Genomic DNA, 22,724 nt, shown 5'->3' on the forward strand with positions numbered 1-22,724 from the left:
GCGTCTGTATAAGACTCTCATCTCCTCCTCTTCTCCACTGACCGAGCAGCTGTGTAGACCCTGGGGACCCCAGAGTCAGAGCAGCCCATGAAAGGCAGGCTGGAGACAGCAACAGGGTCCCACCCTGTGGCCTTTGCCCCAAATGGAGCCTGCAGTCCAGGCCGGCCTGCCGTCTGGACAGCAGAGCCTAAGGCCAGGGGATGAAGGCATTCCCAGACTGCAGCAGGCATAGCCCTGGCCACCGCTGTATCCCCTGCACCCTCAGCAGGCTATCCGTGATGGCCACTTTGCTCAAAGCACTGTGCTAGCCAACCCACAAGCTTCTGCAGTGTGCTCTTAGCTCGAGAGATGGGGCTAAGAATTCCTCTGAGCCTAGAGTTATGGCCAGTGGTGCCATTTGGCCACACTTCATTCACCAAGGAGTGAGGAGTCTCATGGAGCTTCCCAGATAGCCAAAGTATCGTCCTTCCAAAGTCTACATGTTGTTCAAAGTTTTGCTCTTTTCCACTAGTAGATAAGACCTTTTATCCATGGTTTCTGCACGCTTCCTTGCCCCCAGCTTATGATTGGAGCTGGACCAAAAGTTCACTTAGAAACTTATTGCGTTTAGTTTGGAATCTGGAGTATGATATGTAACTTTTTGAAACAGTTCACATACCCATTTGAATATGCCTAAAATAATCTCTCCCAGGATGCCCAAGAAGCTGTGGATGGTGTTTCAGTCTAGGGATGGAGACTGGGATAGGATGGGAAAGAGGAACTCATTTTATAGTTTATACTCCTCTGTACTAAATGATTTTTCCTTTACCTTGAACATGTATTATTTGTTTATATAGTAACATGTAATTTATATATATGAATAGAGGTAGAGACAGAGATAGAGATTTAGATATAGATATTTAAGAAAGAGGTTGGATTCCCAGACTAGCTCCCAAACCCCATTCAACTCATGATGTAGCAAGCCGTAGTAATAGTGGGCATTATTAGCCCGCTGTGTCATCTGTTTCTATGGAAAACCTGAGTTCTAGAAATAGTTCACCCTGAGCCCCAGAAATATCTCCTCCCTGCCACTTTCTCTCCACACGTCCCACCCTCTAATAAATGCTGCCACAGAAACAGAAGGAAGAGCTCCTTCTTCCTGTCTGCAGGTGCCACGGCACAGAAGGATCACTCTCCTCCTAGCGGACTCTGGCATGGTCAGGCCCTCCATGTCGGAGAGAAGTAACACTTACTAAGCATCCACTGTGCCAGGCACACTGTGCGGTCTGTCTCATACTTTACCTACTTTGCTACTGTCAGGAAACCCAGGTGCTGAGAGGTTTAATATCATCCTGAGAGTGCCTTCTAAAAATGGACAGAGCTCAGCTTCCAACTGATAAGCTTGTGCACTGTCCTTTATAGATCAGTGACCCTCCAGCAGAACCATTTCTTTATAAGAGGCCTGTAAAGGTCAAGCATAGGTAGGCACGTTGGACACTGCCTGAGGTTCAGTAAGATCCTCTGTCACGGAATCCCTTATTAGACAGTAAGTGACCGGAGGGCAGGAGTCTGTCCTGACCACCTTTGTATCTGCAGTGCTTAGCACAGTCCTGGAAGTATGGTAAATTCCCCATAAATGTTTGTTTGGTGAACAAGAAATATTATTGTTTGTTCTGCTCTGCTTCCTAAGATAGGAAATTGGAATCATATATTTAATTTTCTTCAACAGCAAATGATGAAATAAGAAAAATATTTTCTCATTAACCTTCGGGTGATTAAGAAATTCAAATAACTGAAGTGCTATAAGGAAATTTTTTGGCTTACAAGGCATCCATTTATAGGTACCAATTGCAGGGATACCATTGTGAGTTAGAACAATCTGGCAGGCTCCAGAAGCCAGTCGTCAAGTAGAACATGTGTATTGCTCTTCCCATGGGGAAAACCTTTTCCCAACTCCATGTAACCAATCTCCAAGCCAATTCTTTTAGAACACAACTAAAAGTCAGGCCAATGTGATATCGCCCTTAATTTGAAGCATATTCTGTGGCTGGTTGACTCCTTTCAGTAACTCAAAGTTGTTAAAAGAAAGAAAAGAGCCCATTTTTTTTCTCAGCTGTAAAGGAACTGGCCATCCCGTAATAACTAATTTTACTGGATTTTCACAACGTGACAGTCTCTCTTCTGGGGGGTCTACGTGCATTAGTTTACTGCACTCTGAACACAACCTTATGAGTTAAGTATGATTATTTTCTCCATTTTTAAAGGAACTGAAGCTTGCAGAAATGAAACTACTAATTAGTAGCAGAACAGATATTAGAACCAAGGTCTGGCTGACCCCAAAGCACTCATAGATGGCCTCCCTTACAACACAAAGACTAATTGCTTCTCAATAAGATGACGAGAGGGAGGAGACTAATCCTGCAGACAGTCTACACGAGTCCATCCACACATGGGATCGGTGGATCAACAGTTGCTATTAGAACCATTGGAATTGGCAATAGCAAAGCCAGTCTTGACCGCGGCAAGAGCTGCTTTGGAAGAGTGATGAACAGAAGTTTGTTTGCCTTTAAAAACAAAAGGAAGAAGTGGACACAATGAGTGTAGACAATTCTTTTGATGAATTTCGTTGTAAAGGGCAGCTGAGAACTGGCGGGAGTGGTAGTTGGGGAGAGAGGTGGTGTCAGGGAAGAGTGAATATAGTAGGATGTCTGTATTCCAATGGGAATCATCTAGGACAGAGGAAAACAGTAGTTTAGGTAGAAAGGGAGAAAAGCCACATGAGAAGGGACGGGATCTGATCCACAATGGAAGAAGTGGCCTTAGATGGAGCAGGGATGGTGCACCCATAGTAATGGGAGAGGAGAAGGGGAAGAAACGTAGGCGAACGGAGAGTGATTGCTGGGCTATCCTAAGGTCCACTTGAGATCGGCGATCACGAACTGAAAATAAGGCCAGGAAGCATGATGCTGTGCTTCTTTCAACCATGTTTAGCCAGGTGCTGATAGAAAGAAAGTGGAGAATTCGTATTTATCAGGGTTGTGGTTTTTCCAGGTAAGTAGTATGGAGAGGAGGGGGTGGGGGGAGTTGAATCTGAAGGTGTATGAAGGAAAGAAAAGATAATAATGTACCTGGAAACTAAGGTGGATAAAGGGGGAAGAGATGTCATGAGATAAGCAAATCATAGGTGCTGCGAAGGTCAGAGAGCCATTGGATTAAGATAACAGAGTAGACTGGAAAAGTAGGAGGTGGCGGGTGGAGGGTAGAATGTTTGACATCGAAATTATGGATGATGTCATTGTGAGAGCAGGGAGCCTGGAGAGTTGGACGAGGTCAAGGAAAGGAGAGGACGCTGAAGAGCTGAGAGACCAGAGGACAAGAAGAATCCACTGTGTAGATTCAGAAATCAGAATTATAACAGGAATGGTATTGGGGCAAGTGACAGTGATCCAAGTACCCACATCTTCAAGGAATGAGTTGGAATAACCCAAGGGTCTATAGACGGCTGCAATAAGTAGGCGTGGCGGTGGTGAGCCATGAATTCCTGAGGGCAGATGGGGGGATTCTAGGAAGTGGGAGGGGTTGGAGTGACACATGCAAACATTCACCCAAGCATGTTCCCTTCATGCACTTGGGAGCTCCCGTTGTCAGGAGTGGGGGGAAAAGAGGAGGACAGAGAGACAGGCCAGGCCGCTTATGGATGAAGCCCCACCCTGCTGCTCCAGCATTCCTGCGTAAGCAATGCTGGCCACAGTGGCTTCTTTCCGTCCTCCCAGGTAATTTGTAAACCAAAAGCTGACAGTGGAAAACCCAGGGATGGCTGAGTGTTTATAGAATTAGAGCACCCTGGCACAGATCCAGGGGCCCTCCAGCTGCTGCAGCTGGTGATCTGGTTGCTCTGAGACTGTAGACGGCTCCCAGGAGGTTGCCCAGACTGCGGACTCCCACTGTCAGTCTCCAAGGCCGGGGACAGGAGAAGGGACAACCAACCATTTTCTCAGTTTTCTCCTTCTTTCCTCTTAACTCCTTCTGGCATCCCTGCGGGCTGGCTCTCTGGAGCACATCCCCAAAGCCCAGGGCCCTCCCAGGCAGAGCAGTCAGGGAGTCCTGGGGGGAAATACAAAATGCATCTGCCCAAGTTATTCAGGCCAGTGACACGGAGAGGGAAGTTCCTGCAATCTAACATGAATTGCTTTAGGACCTACAACATGGACTCTGAGACCATAACTTCTGAATCTACATTCTGTATTTGAAACCACTCAACTTTTTATGTAGAAGCAGCTCTGCTCTGCTCTGCTCTCCTTAGACGGTCACACACACACACACACACACACACACACACCTCACAGTGCTGTGCAGTCATCCCTAAGTTACTTAACTTCGGAGGCTCAGTCTCACTACCTGTGAAATGGAGACCTACTAACCTTCACCGTTCGAACCAGGTGGTCTCTTAACGGGAGGAAAAATTGTTTGAACTGCAGTTAGAATTCCTGTTCAAAAGGAAGGAGGGGTTGGGGGCACACGAAGCTACTTCTCCCCTGGTGCAGGACATATTCAAGCTCTGAAAATCCGGCATCTCCTCGTGAGAAGCACGGAACAAACGATTTCCCAAGCATCGGGGTAGGGCAGACGTAATACAAGAAGGCAGGGATCGTTTTAGAACTGGTTATGCTCCAGTTTTTAATAAATGGCCAAAGGGGTGGGGGCGGGGGAGGACACCCTCCAACAGGGAGTTGGGAGGCAGCGCGCGCGCCGCTGCCGAGCGTGACGGCCACGGTCGCCTAGCAACGGGCGGCGGGGATGCGCGCGGGGCGCCCGGCCTGGTGGGCGCGGGGAGCTCGCCGCCGCCACCGCCGCGCGCCCGCGGGCCTCCGGTACCCGCCGCGAAACTTTGGGGCTTCTCGGCGCCGGGGCGTCGACGCGAGCCCGGGGGGACGCAGCAATGCGCCTCGCGGGCTGAGGGCGACAGGATGAGGTCGCGGCCCGGCGCGCCCGGCCCGGGGATCCGCGGGGTCGCACCCGCGGAAAGTTGGCGCGCACCTGCCCGAGCCTGGGAGGCGCGCGGTCCCCGGTCCGAACTGGCCCGGCAAGTTTCTTTGGCAATTTCTTACCCCCTTTGGATCCGGTGTCCCGAACCCCGCCTGGCCCCCGGGTTTACGGACTCCGATCTCTGCGAGAGAGAAACCCGCGCTTTTCTAGGGGACCTGCGCGGTAGCAGATGCTTGATCGATTTGCCCTGAGTGATTGCGATTCTGTTTTTGTTTTCTGTTTTTTTTTTTTTTTTTCTCTTACTCCAGACAGTGAGTTTGTGGAAGCCTCTCCCGAGCCCTACAGCCCGGAGGAGTTAGGTAAGTCTAGCCCTTTGCCTCTTCTCGGAATTCCGCCCAAGAACGGAGAGTCTGGGGGTGCCAGGACTGAATCAGCTGGAGGGGAAGAGGGATAGGGTCAGGAGGCACCCCCCAGGGGTGCTTGGGGGTGACAGGGGAAGTGTCAGATGTGGCATGGGGGGCGGGGGGGGGGGGCGGTGGCGAGGAGCGAGGCTCAGCAAACTTACCGACCTGGGGCCTCTGGAAGCAGCCGGACTCATCCTACCTGGAAGGACACATTGGTGGCTGTCTCTGCCCAACCAAGGACCTTGCCCGATTAGGACCTCGTGAGAGTAGTCCATTACTGAATTGAGTTGAGCGCCCCCAAGGGTGGTCTAGTCACCACCTGGGAGCTGTGTCCCTCCCTGTAGGTGTCTGGGAACCGGGGGCATTTTGTCCTCCTGTGCCTGAACCTGTAAGTGTAGACTTGTGGTGAGTGAACTGCGACCCTCCTGTCACAGACAGACTTCCTTGTGTGGAGAGAAGGAAATTTGCATTGTCAGGATCCCTCTCAATATTCCTGCCACCCAGTCTCGCTTTGGTGGCTCAGCGATGGGTTCCCTTTTCTTTCTTTTGGTCCTTACCAAATCCCACTCCACCTGAAATAAAACTCCACCTCAGCGATGACTCACCCAAAATAGGTCTGCATGGAGGATGGCATTCCGAGACAGGGGAGAGTGCCTTGTTTTATTCAGAAGGTGTGTGTCTGACAAGTTGCGAGGCCATCATTATCTCTGTAAATGGAATCGCAGATTAAATGCATAAACAAAACTAGCTTTTAAAGGCTCACTATAGTGAATCCTCTTATGGAATGAAAATGACATCTACACCACAGGTTTGCATGAAGTGATTTATTAAGAGGGCGGATATGTGGTGAAGGGCTCTGCTCGTGTGTAATTGTGTATTAATGACACCAGCCCTGGCACTCCACAGTGTGACAGAAGCTATTTGGTTCTCTTAAATTATAGATCAGCATAAGCATTCTATATGGGCTGAGCATTCCTTGCTCTGAGAAACCGCCTGTATACCTACTAAATTGTTTGCATTCACGGAATGATTTAGGCACCAGAAAGGGCCCAGGTGTTTGACCCTCTTTCGTCTCCATATCTACTTCCGGCAGCAACAGACTGGACTGCCCTCAGTGCTGAGGCAGTGATACGTAAGGGGAGCCCTTCAAATTAGCGGTAGAGGATAAGGAAGCAACCTTATTTCTCTTCAGCTTCCCTGGGGGAAAAGCGCAATTTCTCATGAGGAGATGAGACTGGTAGAGGAGCCATGGGGTTTTCTCCTGGGCTCTGAGATTGCAGGGTGACTGAGAATAGAAAACACAAGTCTGAGAGCCTGAGACCAGGGTTCTTAATAAATATGTTCACTAGCCTGTTTTCTCATCTTTGGAAAGCTGGGGTTGTGGCAGGTGACCCCTAAGGTGTCATCCAGCTCCAGTATCCTGAGATGCTGCGAGGAGCCTTGAGCCAAAGGAGGTACACAGCTATGGGTGTTTATTATTGATATTCATGGGCCATGCTGTTTGCGTGCATGGTGTCTCCAAAGGGTTATTCTCTCCCTGTCAGAGCAGCTCACTGGATGGGACTGCGTTGCTTCCTTGCTGCTCAGATCAAAGACGAAGCTGGCATTTCTCCCTTGGAAAGAGTCATGATAGTTTTTGGTGCTTTTCTTAGACACACAGTGGGAAAAATGCCTCTTACGGCAGTTGATGAGCTTGTCAAGAAGCCATTCTTTCTGGAACACAGATGAGCACAGATTCAACCCCTGGCCAGCAGATGAGGGACCTGAAGAAGAGGTAGAGCGAAGTCATAAAAACTTCGTTTGAATTCTATCATTGCATTTACTTGTGACTTTGAGAAGGTGGCTGAACCGCTCAGAGCCTTGGTTATCTTCTTGGCCCAACTGGAGACCTTGCATGGACGTCGTAGATGGTGTATGGAAAGCCCTAGTACCTGAGTTGTATACTCAGGTCTTCAGGGAGTGCTCGCTGTTACTATTATTCATTTGAAAGGTACTTATTTCCCGTGCATGAAGGATGGAATGGCTCTTGTCAATTGTCCCACCTATTAACCGATACCATTTCTATTTCTAGAAATTTCTCTGCAACTTACCCAGTCTCCAAAAACAGATGGTCAGGGATGCTGATCAGGTCAATTGAGTTATTTAGTGATTTGTCCCTGCAGTAGCACATGGAATGGTTTTCCATCTGAGATCTTTGGTGACAGTCCCATTGCTTTCTTGTGGCACGATTGGTAGTCTGTTTCACCTCCAAATTTTCATCTGAGTCTCCAAGTGCACTGCACTGGCCCTTAGCAGTTTTATCCTCAGTGTTGCAGCAAGATCATGTAATGAAATTAAGTTACAAAAAAAGGAGGTTTTGAAAAGACAGTAGAAAAAAGAGTCTTATCTCTAGATGAATGCTGTATTGAAGGCTGCCTGTGATGGAGAATCCAGAAATAAGCCCTCTCTCTCTGGTGGTGCCATTTTCTTTTTTCTTTCTTTCTTTCTTTCTTTCTTTCTTTCTTTCTTTCTTTCTTTCTTTTTAGGATTTTTTAAAAGTTTATTTATTTCGAGAGAGAGAGAGAGAGAGAGAATGAGCAGGGGAGGGGCAGAGAGAGAGAGGGAGAGAGAGAAACCCAAGCAGGCTCTGCACTGTCAGTACAGTGAGCCTGATGTGGGGCTCAAACTCATGAACCTTGAGATCATGACCTGAGCCGAAACCCAGAGTTGGACACTTAACCGACTGAGCCACCCAGGCGCCCCCGTGGTTCCATTTCCTAAGGAGGCAAAGCCCACACCTCTTCATAGCCTTTCTATAGTCCCATCCCTAGGCAGAAGTGATAGCTCTCTAAACCCAGATGTGACCATGTCTGCCCCTGTCTAGTAACTTTTACTGACTCCCTACTACTTGAAGGATAGATGTTTGGTTAGGCATGGGAAGACCTCCATGATCTGCATCACCCCCACCCACTATAACTTTGTAGTTGTATTTGAGCCATGCGGCAGTCCTCTAAATTCAGCCCTGTTCCCCGTGCCTACGTGCCCTCCCTCCTTTCCTCCTTTTCTTCCTGGCTGGCTCCTACCCTTGGTTCAACACTAAGCCCAAGTGTCCTGTCGTCCTAGTGGTTCTCAACCCTGCACGTCAGAATCAGGGTTGCTGTTAAAAGTCCTGAAACCAGGGTGCCTGGGTGACTCAGACGGTTAAGCGTCCAACTCTTGATTTCTGCTCGGGTCATGATCTCACAGTTTGTGTGTTTGAACCCCGCATAGGGGTCCCGCTTGGTATTCTCTCTCTCCCTCTCTCTGCCCCTCCCCTGCCCATGCTCTCCCTCTCTCTCTCTCTCTCTCTCAAAATAAATTTTAAGAACTTAAAAAAATAAAAACGAAAGTCCTGAAACCAAGCCTTCACCCTGACCAAGGACATCAGAATTTCTAGAATGTGGCCCCAGGCGGCAGTGTGCTTTTTAAAAATCACATTTCCAGTGATTCCAGGGTGTAGCCAGGTTGTGAGTTACTGGCCCAGATGGTGGCCACCTCATTCTCTGTAAATCTAGCAGCCAGCACAGAGCCTGGCATCAGTAAATGCTTGTTGAACAAGTGAGTGATGGCGGACCCTGGGATGCTGTGTCTTTTCAGATACCTATCTCTAAGATTGGATCCTCTGCTTGTTATCACCATGCCTTGGGGACCGAATCCTTTGACCTGTGCCCAGATCTCTCTCCTTTGTTCATTCGTTAGGCTTATCCAGTTTATTTTCTACCTTTCTTAAAAACTGAAGTTTTAAAAACATTTTTTAGTATAAAGGTAAACACCTGTTTATTTTAGGAAATTTGGACATTATAAAGAGTGGGGGGAAGTCCCCTCCTAGCACCCCAAAGCAGACAGATCCCACGTTCCCTTCACTTTTCCTGATGTGCTGCCCTTTGGGATTGCTTGACCCTCTGGCGTGCCTCATTGAGCTCAGTTGTTGCTGTCTGTGCTCAGACCCTGCGAACTTTCCTCTGAGTCCCTAAAGGAGTGCCCTTGAAGATGACATTCTTGGAGGGTACCTGGGTAGCTTAGTCGGTTAAGTGACCGACTCTTGATTTTGGCTCAGGTTATGATCTCACAGTTCATGGGATCGAGGCCCACATTGGGCTCTGGGCTGAAAGCACAGGGCCTGCTTGGGATTCTCTCTCTCTCTCTCTCTCTCTCTCTCTCTCTCTCTCTCTCTCAAAATAAGTAAATTTAAAAAAATTATGTATCAAAAAAGAAAATACCATTCTTGGGAGCCATGCTGCTGAGGGCTGATATACCATGAGAAGGAGTTTTCTTTGTGCAATTCTTATTCTCCTCATTCAAGCAGGATGTATGGGCTCTATTAGAATAAATGATGACATTTGTGTAGCGTCTTGAAAATGATAACTTAAATGTTTACCAGCCTCTCCCCTTTCCTTCCTAAAATAGGAGATGAGTTCACAGCTCTGGATAATATAGTATTTCTGTCTGTCAGAGTACAGCAGCTTGTTCATTATAAAATTAGTCAGGATGGGCTAACTGCTGTAACAAACACACACACATGTCAGTGGCTTAACATGATAAAGGCAGTGTTTCTTGTTTGTGTTACAGTCATGTTGACTTGTCTCAACCTGGAGGTAACATACTCACTTTTCATATTCCCAAGGTGAGAACTGGGCCCGTAGCCTCACCTAGAAGGAAGGAGGCTAGGCAGTGTAGTCTAGTAATATTCCAAGAAGGAGAGAACACTTACACTGGGATCACCAGCAGCCTCTGCCAGTCATATTGCTTCAGCCACAATGGCTGAGCCATATCCTGGCCACGTAGGTGCCGGGTCTTTGTGTTATTTAGGATGCTGGTTTGGCTGCTATAACAAAAGCTAAAAGGACAGTGACTTAAATAAGAAACAAGTAAGTTTCTTTTTCACTTAGAACATAGGCAGGTACTGTTACGGTGGCTTCTCTGTGCTCCGACATCCTGAAATATTGCTTCCACGCAGTTCAGGGTGGCTGCTTCAGGCCCCACCATCACATCCACATTCCGGCCCATCGGGAAGACAGAAAGGAAACGGAAGGCACAGCCTGAAAGCTGCACACATCATTTCACCTACGTTCCTTTGGCCTGAGCTTTAGTCCCATGGCCATACCTAGCTCTAAGGAGGCTGGGAAATTTGGGTGGGCGTAAGGTGGAGTCCACCAACAGCAGGATGATTGGGTAGGGGGCAGACAGAAAGAGGTGCTGGATAATTAGTAATCTTTTAAATGAATTATAGGAAGCATGCGTTAGTGGTTAAGAACGTGTACTTTGAGTGGTACTGTGTGGGTTTAAATTTTACTTTCTTCCTGACCTTGAGAAAATTACTTAATCTATAGCTTCATTTCCTAATCTCTAAAATCGTGTGTATCTATTTTTCTGATGCTCTGCCAGACCCAATATCATCTTTGCCACTCTGCTCTGTGCCCTGGAAAACGTACCTTTTGGAATATATCATCTGGAATATATCCACTTGGATTCGGCAGGATACGGGTGGGTGGAAAGAAAAAGAGCCAGGGCACTTATTCCCTTCCTGGCAGGCTGTGCTGGTCCGGGCCACAGCTCCTCCAGAGTCCCCCTCTCTTGTAGCATCACATCATTGCTGGATTCTGGAGTCCTCTCTTCTGACCCAGGGTGGCAGCAGTTCCCCACTTTACCTCTAGGGGGCTTCCTCACCAGTTTTCCCTTAACCCTGCTCGGCACACTGGAATCAGCGGTGCCTTCATCAGACTCTCTTCTGGCACCATCTGGGCACACCATCCATTTCCTGCTCGCACCCTGGCTGACACGATGGGGTTGCTAATAGGACGTGCTCAGACCATGGGGGTGGGAAGTAAATGCGTTGTAGGACTGACGCTCAAATGTAGCAGGCATCCTTAAATGTTTACTGTTTTCACGTCCCTAGGCAATTGCTCTGACACCTTCGAGCGTGGTCAGAACCTTCTGAAAGATTTCATTTTTGGCATATGAACCAAATAACACTGCCACTCATCTCCCCTCCCCCACCCTATGTGAGGAGGATACGGCAAGACTCGAAAGTTGGGAGCAAATCTGTTCCAAGTCAAATGTCTCCTGCATCCAAAGTTTCTTCCTTCCCGTTATATGGGGGTGAAAACCAAGAAAGATGTTGGGCTGATTATTCACCTACTGTGATGAGTGCTTTACATACACAAACTGTCTACCCAGCTTCCCAGCTTGGAGTTTGAATCATTAACCCACATTGATACCCTCAAATATAAAGACTTCTGAGGATTTGACTGTCCATATTATAAACAGATTAAGTCTTTCTCTAAACCTACCCTCCAGTTTATGTCCAGGAATTCTCAGGAGTGCTTATTTGCAGCCCGAGTCCGTTCTGGTGGCTCTAGCCTTTTGCCAGGGGATCTAGAATTCAGATACACCTCACTGAGGCCAGTGGGCACCATGATGTCTGCTCTGTGTCCTCAGAAACCAGTGGCCACACGACACTGGCCATGGCTGCTGCTGCCCTTGTCTCCTGCTCATACCAGAACCTGGAGGCTTGGCATTCACTTGCTGCAAGCCTGGCTGGTTTCCCAGCATCCTACCCTCTGTTGCCCGGGGGGGATGAGGGTACCACTCTTCTCTATGCCGTTTTAGCCTCCGAGTGGGCCTGGGTCCTTCTCATTACTGTACAAACCCAGACCCATCAAGGGGCTGGCATCAGATTGGCTACCTGCCCCACTCTGGCTGGCCTCCAAAACAGCCAGGGCGATTCACCCCAGCCTGGGATCCAGCCCAGATCTCTGACCCTTGGAATCCTATCCAGTCCGGCCTTCCTTCTACCCAAACCCCAAACATAGCTGCTGAGAAGGAGGGGGTGCTCACCCTGTTTTAGCTTTCTCAGGATGACTGACATCGGGAAATTCAATTCCCTTCACAGGAAACCTCACCCTGCCGCAGGGTGTGGTCAGGCCTCCTGGCTCCCAGACAACGGCCACAGAAGATTCGTCAGCAGTGTAGTGCCGTAAATCTGGGCAACTCAGTGTCTTCCATGATTGATCTGGTTGGGGATATCAGCTCATTTCCTCCTCAGAACAACTCCACGAGTAGAAGGAATTATTTTCACATTATGGAGGAGGAAACAGAGGCTCACACTGGTTAAATTATCTTTCCCAAATCACACAGCTAGTTAGAGGCAAACCTTAGACTGAAAAATATCATCTTTGGCTCCAGAGCCAATGTCAGTTTCCTGGGGAGGAGACTACACAAGTTGCCCTCCTCCCAGGGGAATTTGGTTGCGGGTTTAATACAATAAATTATGTAAAAGTAACTAGCACAGGGCTTGGCAATACAGTATATGGCTGTTGCATACATATTTGGTGAATAAATGCATGAATGGTAGGTGCTCTTAACCATATACATACCATATACACACACACACGTATACATATACATAATATATAGACTATATATATAAACAAACATATATGTATATGTTTGTTTTAGACCAACAAATAACGATCAGTATGCTCCAAAGGAATTTTCCATAATAGGATCTGAAGCAACAACCAGAAAAACGCCTCCTAGCTTCCTTCATTCGCTTCCTGCTCTTCCTGCTCTGTATTACAGCCTAGCGTCCCTGGGACAGGAAACCTCTTATGGTTTCCCGATGGTGCTCACGCTATTTCGAAAGGAAATTAGACCTTTGCAGCCGCAGGATTTGGAGCAGGACAGTAGGAGCTTGGAGAGGAATCTGAAAATGGAACTAAAGACAGGTGGACTCAGGCTCAAGTAGAAAATTCATCACCATGTTCCTGATGTTCATTTGCAAAACGATACTGTGCTTTGCCGGGGAGATGAAGCTTTACCTCAGGGTGTTCTAGTTCGGAGAGAGAGGGAGCAGGAAAGGGAAAATGACAATAAATTCTGGGGGATAAATGGTTATCTACCTTGGCTAAACAGAAGAAAGGGCAAGGAAGGAGATCTAGAATAAGGGGATAGAACACACACACACACACACACACACACACACACACACCACAAGAATATGGAAAAGGCATTTTTCTTGCCAGCAAGATGTTTTACTAGAAATATATAGGCCTGTGTTCAGTTATTCCTGAATATTAAACACAACCTGACTACTTATAAGCAATGATATTTCATCAATTGTTAAGTGCTCCTGGAGTCTAGAGATTGTAAATAACCAGCTCGGTCTGTTCAGGAATCCTGTGGTTATGATTTCTGGGTCACGTTCCTACTGGGTGATCATTTTGGAGTATGTTCTTTTTGTTTGTGTTTTTCTCAAATCAGGTTTGCTCAGGGCTCAGGCGCATTAAAATGATTTGGTGTCACTTGTGTGCTCTCTTTCTCTCTGTGTTCCTCCTGCCCCCTTCCTCCTTTCTCCCTTCTCACTCTCTCTCTCTCTCTCTCTCTCCCCAGCCTCATCTCTACCCGTTTCCCTATGTCTGTCTCTTCCCCCTTCCTTCTCTTGTTCCCTCCTTCCTTTTCCCATCTTAAGTTGGAATATGGACAGAAAAAGCAGTGCTTGCCTTCATAGGGCCCTCTGCCAGAGAATGGAACAGGTCAGATTATAAAAAAGGATTAAAAAAAAAGAAAGAGTGCTCTTTGGCAAAATGGGGGAAACAGATGTTCAGGGGCGATGTTGCTGTCCCTAGCTGCTGCCTGCGGAAACACACTCCTTAAAGGCTTGCTAGTTATGGACGTTCGTCATGGCACACATGTGCGGTTAGTTTCATGTCAAATATGCATGTGTATTTATCTCTGCTTAATTTGTCTCTCTCTGTGACCTCTGTACCCCCAAAGCCAGAGTTGGCAAGATCACTGACCACCTGGTAGCAAGATTTATTTTCAAACTCAGAGGTTGGGGAACCGTGGACGCTATAGCTGGTTTCAGGTCACTGTTTAACAGTAAACACTTGATGGAAACCTCAGGTTTTTAGGAGAAGAGGGAAGGACCTGTGGGTGCAGAACCTGGTCTGAAATGAACGCTACAGCAAGTTTGGGGTTGGAGGGGAGCTGAATGATGAAAGTCTACTGCTGAGATTTGTAACCTGCCAGGGCATTTGTGTTTCTGTCTCTCACACTGTTCGTTGGCTCTTGACCAAAAAGAAAAGTCCATTATTGTAGCTTTTGTGGTTGTCCAGCCAGAGAACTTGAGACTATCTCCTTAGCAAAAAAATATTTCCCTTTTGGCTCTAAGAGCCATTTTCCCCCCACTCTCAAAAGAGGGATTCCAGATTCCAAACATTTGCTATGGACTAAGGAGTATTCCAGGTGATTTTTTGTCTTGTGGGACCCTTGTGTGGGTTAACCTCATGTGACCACCTGCTTCCTTCACCTCCGGTGGTTCTCCTGGTCGTATAGGAATATAACGAGATCAAATGAGTTAGCACATCTAAAACACTTAGGGCAGTGCCTGACAAATGACCAGCATTTAATAAATGTTGCTCTTTTTTGCTGCCTCTGCCGTACCCCCATTTCCCTCATCACTTTCAGGTATATCTTCCTTCTGAACTCCATTCTGTTTCTCCTCTCTTATTCTGCTCATCTAGTGACAGTGAAAGAAGATAAAAGGGAAAACAATCAACCACAAAAGTATAAAGTTAAAGCCACCACAAGCTCAAACAGTGCCTTTGAGCAAATTAGAAAAAACTAACCCCTCCAAGTAGCTGAAGAGCAGAGCCAGTATTCCCAATTTAGTGGGCAGAGTGCAAGCTGGATTTCAGCCCTCCACCTCTGCCTCATTCACTCCCTCAGCCCACCCTTGTGCAGTGAACAGCCCACACAACGGAACATGGTAGCCCGGATTCCACACTCCCAGTGTGACCTTCTCATGGATATTTCTTTCTTTTTCTGGGAAGTCTTCCAGTGTTGTTTACATACTAAAAAGACTAAATTCTCCTTTGATGAATTCTTTAAAAATAAGTCTCCTCCAAATTATTTACATGATGGGGTTTATTTTTCCCAAGTTCGGATCTCCTGAATAAAAACTATATCTAAAATGTGCAACACTTATGCTAGGGGTTAACCAAAATTTATTTACTCCGGTTCAAATGGCAGCTTTAAATGCACTATAATAGGGTCTCCTGACTCAGTGACTCAGTCAGTTAGGCATTGACTCATGATCAGGCCCTGATCTCACGGTTCATGAGATCGAGTCCCACATGGGGCTCTGTGTGGATAGAGTGCAGTCTGCTTGGGATTCTCTCTCTGCCCTTCCCCCACTTGCATGTGCACTCATGCCTGCACACTCTCTCTCTTCTCCCTCAAAATAAGTACACATTTTTTAAAACTGCACTATATTAAAGGGAGCTGATGTCTGTTGAGTGCTTTCCATGTATTAGGTATCTTGCTAAGACATTTATGTCAGCCATCTTAAAACAATCCTGAGAGGCAGGTACTATTATTTCCCTCCTTTAACAGATAGGGAACAGAAGCTTAGACAAGTTCAATAACTTGTCAAATCACACCTGGTGAGTGATAGAAACCAGAGCTTGAGTCCGGCTCTGTTGTTTACTGCTAAGGTTCTTACCCACCGCCTTCAATCCCAGAGTAAGCTATAAGATCCCAGACTTCTGATTCTCAGTGGCAGATCCATGGCAGAACTGTGATTTGCACCTCGGTCTATCTGACTGTAAACATACGGGCTTCCCTGGTTTATAATGCTGCCTACAACTTGCTACACACTGCAGGCTACGCCTGAGGACACGAGGGGGAAATGACACAATCCTTCCCTCAAAGAAGTGATGATCTAAGTGGGGGAGAAAACCCAATTAACAGAAAATTCACAGTGTGGAGTTCTGGCTCCTCCAAGCCCATGGGTACTTACTGACTGGGGAGCTTGAGCAGGTTATCTACATTCTCTAGGCCTCAGTTTACTCATCTGTGACATGGGAGTGCAAAATACCGGCTTCATAGGCTAATTGAGAGGGATTAAATAAGATAGTGTATGCAAAGTACTTAGCACATAGTCGGCACTCTGTGTGTGGTTGTAATTATTATTATTAATTATTATTATTAATTATTATTATTATTACGGTAAGTAGGAAAAGGGAAGTACACAAGGAGAGCATGGGACCCTGGGGAAGAGGAATCTGACTCAGTCATGGGGGTTGAGGGGAGGCCAACCAGGCTTCCTGGAAGAGATCCGTTCTTCACAGCAGGATCTCCTAGAGCAATGGTACCGGGCATGAACAGCGTCACATCTGCCTTAGAATAACGAGCCAGCCACAGTCCGCTCCTCCTGTAGGGATCGCGTTCCAGAGTGCTGGGTAACAGACAGCGGATGAACGAAGCTGAATCTTCTCCCTCATCCCAGCCTGAGGTTTAGCGTGGACACTCTACAGAGTAGGACTGGAACCCCATCCACTCCTTCCGCAAATGTGTGCATGTCCTGATGCCTCATGGAGTCTGTCCCGCTCTCAAAAGGCTCTTACGTTTGGCTCTGTGAGGCTCAGCTAACACCAGGTTCATGTGAATTTCACTCCTTTTGTGATTCTTCGCATCATTATTGCTTTTTACCACCATCACCTCCTTGGTGCCAACATCTGCACTGTTTACCAAATGAGAGACTGAAGAATCCTCTAAGGCAGATACAGAGACATAACCCAGGGTAGGTAGGGATTTGTCAGAATTAGCAAACAAGAATATAAGATCCCCACTTACGTTTAATTTTAGGTAAACAGAATACGATTTTAAAAGTATATGCGTGTCCTCTGCAATATTTGAGACATACTATACTGGACAAATTCTGCTGCTTTCCTGAGGTTCAAATCCGACTGGTGTCACGTGTTTTATCTGGCAGCTCTAGGTGTGGGAGCAGCGTCTGGGGACACTCTGTTCTTTGCATTGGATTTTAGCTTGCTCTGGTAGGAGGTGTGATAAAACACAGCTCAGCTCCTATCACCAGGTACTCAATCCCCATGGGACTCCACTTAGGGGCTTCCATCAATGAGGCCTGATTGCTGATGTCTGAGTTATTTTATCACCTCAATTAGAAAAGGATGTTTTGGAAATTAATCCTACAGTAGAAAACCTAAACAACTTCAGGGACTGGATGCGTGCTCCGTCTGTGTAATATATCAACACAGAGCAACTCCTTCTCCTAGAGAGGCTGGATGGCGTCTGCAGTCTGGGTGTTAAGGTTTTGATGTTCGCCATTCTCTCTTGTAACAGAAGCTCAGGTCCGATCTCATTCCCTTTTGGAGAGTCAGCAGATCTTAGTGTCCACACAGGAGTAAGACCCAGGGCCCTCCTTCTGTAATGCATCGTCACTCAACCTGTGTTAGATCATCGCCAGAGGGGTGATATAGGTGTGGGGGTCCCACCACCTGAGAAAATCTGGTTTCTTTTGCTTTGTGGTGAGCATTATGCTAACAGCTTCCTTGGAGGGAGCAAAACCTGATTTTCTGCCTCTTGCACCTAGTGGTCTGTGTTTTGTCGTCTAGAGTTTTCAACGTTTTTTCCTACTGTGACCCAGTATCAGGATACATTTTACATTTAGACTCACACATACAAATGTTTGTACCTTAATATTCTCCACGCAAGGTAATGTCCTGAATACTCTCTGGCTTCTCCATTCCATCCTGTGCGACATCTGCTGAGTGCTTTCTAGTGGCGGAAGGTTTCACTGTAACCTGGCTTTGAAGGGCAGCGAGGTGCATGGCCTCACATACAGCCTGAGCAGTGCAGACCCCTTGACCTCAACCTCCCATCCACGTTAAGATCACTCCATTCATCAATACTCATTGTGTGTATACTTACTGAATATTCGTAATTTACCTAAAATACCGACTCTAGCCCATTTTTTTTCATTTGGTCTGTAATCTGGAGGTATTTTCCCTAATTGTGGCAGAGGGGGCTCCAATTAAGATGCCCTGGATCTTAAGATTTCCTGGATCTACCAATGAAATATTCCCAAACTCAAGAAACGTAAACGAAAAGAAACTGTGTGTCTAGCACAACAAAAATGAAATCTCCTCTTCAAATGACCGTATTTTGAAAGAAAATGGATGACGGGTTAGTAATAACAAGCTAAGAATTACGGAGTATGTGCCGCTTGCTAGGCACGGGGCTGAGAGTTTTACAGTTTACATGCAACTGACTCATGGATTTCTCATAACACTTTGAAGTGGATGCTATTGTAATTACTACTCATTAAAAGAAGAAACACTGAACTTTCATGAAGTCAAGTAATTTTAGTTCAAGACAGAACGCTGGGTTTTGATCGTTCTTTTACAACAGGCAAGAGGCCTGTTCCCTCATTTAGGCTGGGATTCGGAGTGCATAGAGACATGGGGCCCCAAAGGTCTGAGACCAGTGGCTCTCAAAGTGTGGTCCACAGACCAGCAGCATCAGCATCATCTGGGAACTTGTTAGAAATGCAATTCTTGGGCCCACCCTGACCTACTGAATCAGAATATGCGGGGTGGGACCCAGCAGTCTGTTTTAACAAGCTCTTCAGGGGATTATGATGCAGCTAAAAGTTCAGATCCACTGCCCTGCTGGCACTGAGGATCCTGGGTCTGTCCCCGTTTTCAGCGGGATTCAATCGAAGCCTCTGGAGAGACGGCACCTCTCGTGCGGATACTGTGACCAAATACACAGACCGTGGATTTCACTTTCAGGTTATTTCCATTTGTTTTTTTTCCTTATTGTTTGTCCCAAGTTGTTCATTTTCTGATGTTCCTTGTCTCTCTCCCACTTAAGCTGAAACTCATATTGTACATACCTTATGTCCTAAAGGTTGAAGAGCAAGGAACTCTTCGCAGACACTGGGTGAGGGAGACTGGTGACATTCCTATGGAACTCTTCCAGGGCCCGTCCCTACAGGCCCTCTCCTCCCTTTGTCTCTTTCCCGTCCTTCCCTCTCACTGAGCTCTTCTCCGCTTCCGCTTCCGAATGTTTGCAGGTGCTGTTTTCCCAGCCGGGGCGCTCCCCGCCTCTTCTGCCACCACCTTGGAGATGCCTTCCCTTTCCAGCCCTCTAAGTAGCCACCTTCTCCCTCGTTAGCCTCTGTTACTGTGTCCCACTCCCATTCTTCATCACACATAGACCAGTGTGTAAGTACAGATGTATTTGTATACACGTTAGTAGGACAGAGCCCATACCGCAGTCTTCATGCATCTAGCAGAGTGTGGCTTATTAGTCAATGCGATCAACAATAGGTTTTGAATGAACAAACGAATGAACACACCATCACAGCTCTCAGTGGCTTGGCCTTCTGTCAAACGCTCGTGCGATTTCAGTTAATCCTTTCAGTTGGTCCTTCTGTTAAGGTGTTAATTGTTTCTAGTTATTTCTAATTATTTCCCTTTCTACCTTCAACTTTTCTAAAGACTCTGTTCTGCTTAGTGTGATACTGGCTTTATCGCGGACACACACAAAATAGTCTCTGATTTCTGGATGGATAACTTATCAGGTAAGATGTGAATTTTAGGGGCACCTGGGTGGCTCAGTTGGTTGAGCGTCCAGCTCTTGATCTCAGCTCAGGTCGTGATCTCACGGTTCGGGGGATTCAGCCCTGTGTTAGGTTCTGCACTGACAGCAAGGAGCCTGCTTGGGATTCTCTCTCAATCTCTCACTCTCTCTCTGCCGTTCCCCTGCTTATGCTCTCTCTGTCTGTCTCTCTCTGTCTCAAAAATAAATAAACTTAAAAAAAGATGTGAGTTTTAACTTTCCACCAAGTCTGATTTCATGCTGTAGAATGATATTTTTCTCCTAAATTGAACCACCCAGAATGGCTGAAGCCATTAGGAATGGTGAGAGCATCCATACTTCTCTGTCTTTGGCATTTAAAGTAAAAGGCATGCCATCTTGAGTGCATATTCTAGAAGGAAAAGAACCAGAACTGCTGTATGGGTTGTGGAGGGACCATCCTTCTCGCTATCGTTTGTAGCTAAGGACGTGTTTGCAGAATAAAACACCCAAACGTCCTTTTCAGAATGGTGACTACATACCATCTGGAAGACAGACATTCTGACCTAAGTTATCTCTAGTTACTCTCACAATCCTTGTTTTTACTGGTGATTTTATGTTGCTGTCGTTTTAGAAACTCAGTATGATTCCAGTTTTAGGGGGGAACATCCCAAATGTGTCTACATCATCATTGGAAATAGAGAAAAACATAACTAGTTTCTTGTTCATGAAAAGAGGAAAAGGAAGAAATTGCCATATTATGATATGTTCATTGGATGAACAGAACTGAGGCTGCCTCCTATTCGTCTGAAGTTGGATTCCCCCAACAATTCAACAGAATGATCGATATGGTTAGAAGCTTGGGAGCCTGAAAACTGGGCACCATTAGTTACTCAACTCATTCAGTGGTTTCTTAACTGGGGGCAATTTTACCCCACAGGAGACATTTGGCAATGAGTGGAGACATTATTAGCTGCCACCACCTGGGGGGAGGTGTGGTTGCTCCTGGCATCTGCAGAGCAGAGGCCAGGGATGTTGCTAGAAACACCCTACAATGCCCAGGACAGCCCTTAACAACAAAGACTTATTGGGTCCAAAATGTCAGTAGCACTGCCCCTGAGAAACCCTGGAAAAAACCCCAACCAACCAAAAAGTATGAGCTTTCATACTCCTAAGATTTCTATACTAAGCGTAGCGATTAATAATTAAAATGATTACTATTCATTAAATACCTGCTACTTGCCAGCCTCTTTATAAAGAATTCCTAGCTACTGAGTCAGGATCTGACCCCAGGTTTGTTTGAGGCCATTGTCTCCATTCTTCCTCCTTAGCTATTTCGTGTAAGTGCATTTTCCCTGGACATGCTTGTTGTGTTTTATATGGATCAAATTATGTGTTTAGCGCATACTCACTAATATACTCACAGGAGAAAGCCACGGGCAAGAAGAGACTGGTGTCATTATGGGTGGTGAAGCTAAAAGCATCCAGACAGACAAGCCTCAGATCTGTAACTTACTAAACGAGCCTAACGCCCAGGTAGGATGGCAGTACAGAGCCTGGCCCTTAGTAGGTACTTAATAAATATTTGTAGGGAAATTTTTTCATCATCAGCAGAGTCCTTGGGTAAGCTTCAAATGGAGCAGGGCTTCCAAATGACCTGTTCTGTTACATAACGTTGAGTTTCTCTGAGGAGCCGTTCCCTCATCTCTAAGGCACCTGGTATTCCCAGAACTTCAGAGGTGCTTCAGCTTGTGTATCTTCCTCTTCTTTGTTCTTCGCTCTTCCATTCTTCGTCAGTCTGGCCTGGCAGGGGCTCATCCCTTGACCCCTCCCTGTCTGCACACAATATTCCTCTGCCCCTCTACTTGAGGCCCTCCCAACAGTCTCCTTATTTTGCTCCTGCCAACAGTTTGCAAGATGGGGGCAGGGCAAGTGTCAGAATCTCTGGAGGAAGCCTGTGCCATGTGAAAAAGCTTATTCGAGAACATGATTTTATATTTGGAAACAAGCAGGGGAAAAAATTACAACTATTGTCTTCGTAAAACAGAGAACTGAAAGAAAAGCTTGGAAGAAATCCTCTTGCCTGGCGATAATATGGCGATTATCATATCTGGGGGTGGGGGCATGACCATTTATGTTTATGAAAAGAGGAAGAGGTTCAAAGAAAGGTGCTGGGAAGCACGACAGTGTGTGCTTTCCTTTCCTGTGTCCATAACTATGTTAGTAGTGTCGTCGTTCTCAGCACTTGGATTTCTCCGAACCCACCCTTTGCCTACTGTACAGAATCAAGTCACTCCATTGTGCTCCCATAATGCTTTACTTTTATCCCCTAATATGTCACCCATCATCCTTTACCTTTATCATACTAAGCTCTGATGTAGTGGTGCATGCTTCTGAAGGAGAACCATGAGAGTACCATGACCCCAAGGAGCCAGTCGGAGACCATTGTTCATGGCCCTCAAACTTCAGTGTGCCGGGCATTAGAGTGAATTCTAGGACGTCACCCTTGGAGATCCTGAATCTCTAGAATTTGGAGGTGGGGGGCATCAGAAATTTAAATGTATACATCTCTGGTTTACAAGTCACACCTTGGGAAGTACTACAGAACTTGGGCTTAAAAAATGTCCTTACATGTTCTGCAAGCAAAACAAGCATTTTGCTAAGGACAGCCTGGCTACATTCAGCCATTGGTTTGTGCACTCACCAGGCACTGATTGAGAACTGTGGAATGTAGCGTCATCTGTTGTAGGGGATGCTGTGCAGTAGCGGTGTCTTTTGTGGTCATGACCACTCTCCTTTTGCCGTCTGTTGTTTCCCTGCGAGTAAGCTCAGGACCATTTGTGGGACACATCCTAGCCAACGTGGTAGTTGATAAGGACTTTAAAGGGTGTTTGGAGGGTGCAGAGAAGAAGTGTGAGGGGAATGGAGGTTTGCATTTTAATAGAGAAT

At 46.6% G+C, this 22,724-nt stretch overlaps 1 protein-coding gene across 9 annotated transcripts in view; it reads left to right on the forward strand.

Annotated features, from left to right (window-relative positions):
• Positions 1-22,724, forward strand: part of AMOTL1 (angiomotin like 1) — a 153,860-nt gene that overhangs the window by 34,096 nt on the left and 97,040 nt on the right. For 3 of the 9 annotated variants that reach the window (XM_019450127.2, XM_019450124.2, XM_019450136.2), the window contains one exon: positions 5,274-5,324. The exons of 2 other annotated variants lie outside the window; for them this stretch is intronic. In XM_019450127.2, coding sequence (XP_019305672.2) covers positions 5,274-5,324 — 51 coding nt within the window. Of the gene's footprint in view, positions 1-4,793; positions 5,067-5,269; positions 5,325-22,724 lie in introns of those variants that run through there. 4 more of the 9 variants (XM_053900221.1, XM_053900220.1, XM_019450129.2 and 1 more) reach the window with 4 other exon arrangements.

The sequence above is a fragment of the Panthera pardus genome, unplaced genomic scaffold (assembly GCF_024362965.1).
Source record: "Panthera pardus isolate Hobbes unplaced genomic scaffold, ASM2436296v1 HiC_scaffold_12, whole genome shotgun sequence".
Lineage (NCBI taxonomy): Eukaryota > Metazoa > Chordata > Mammalia > Carnivora > Felidae > Panthera > Panthera pardus.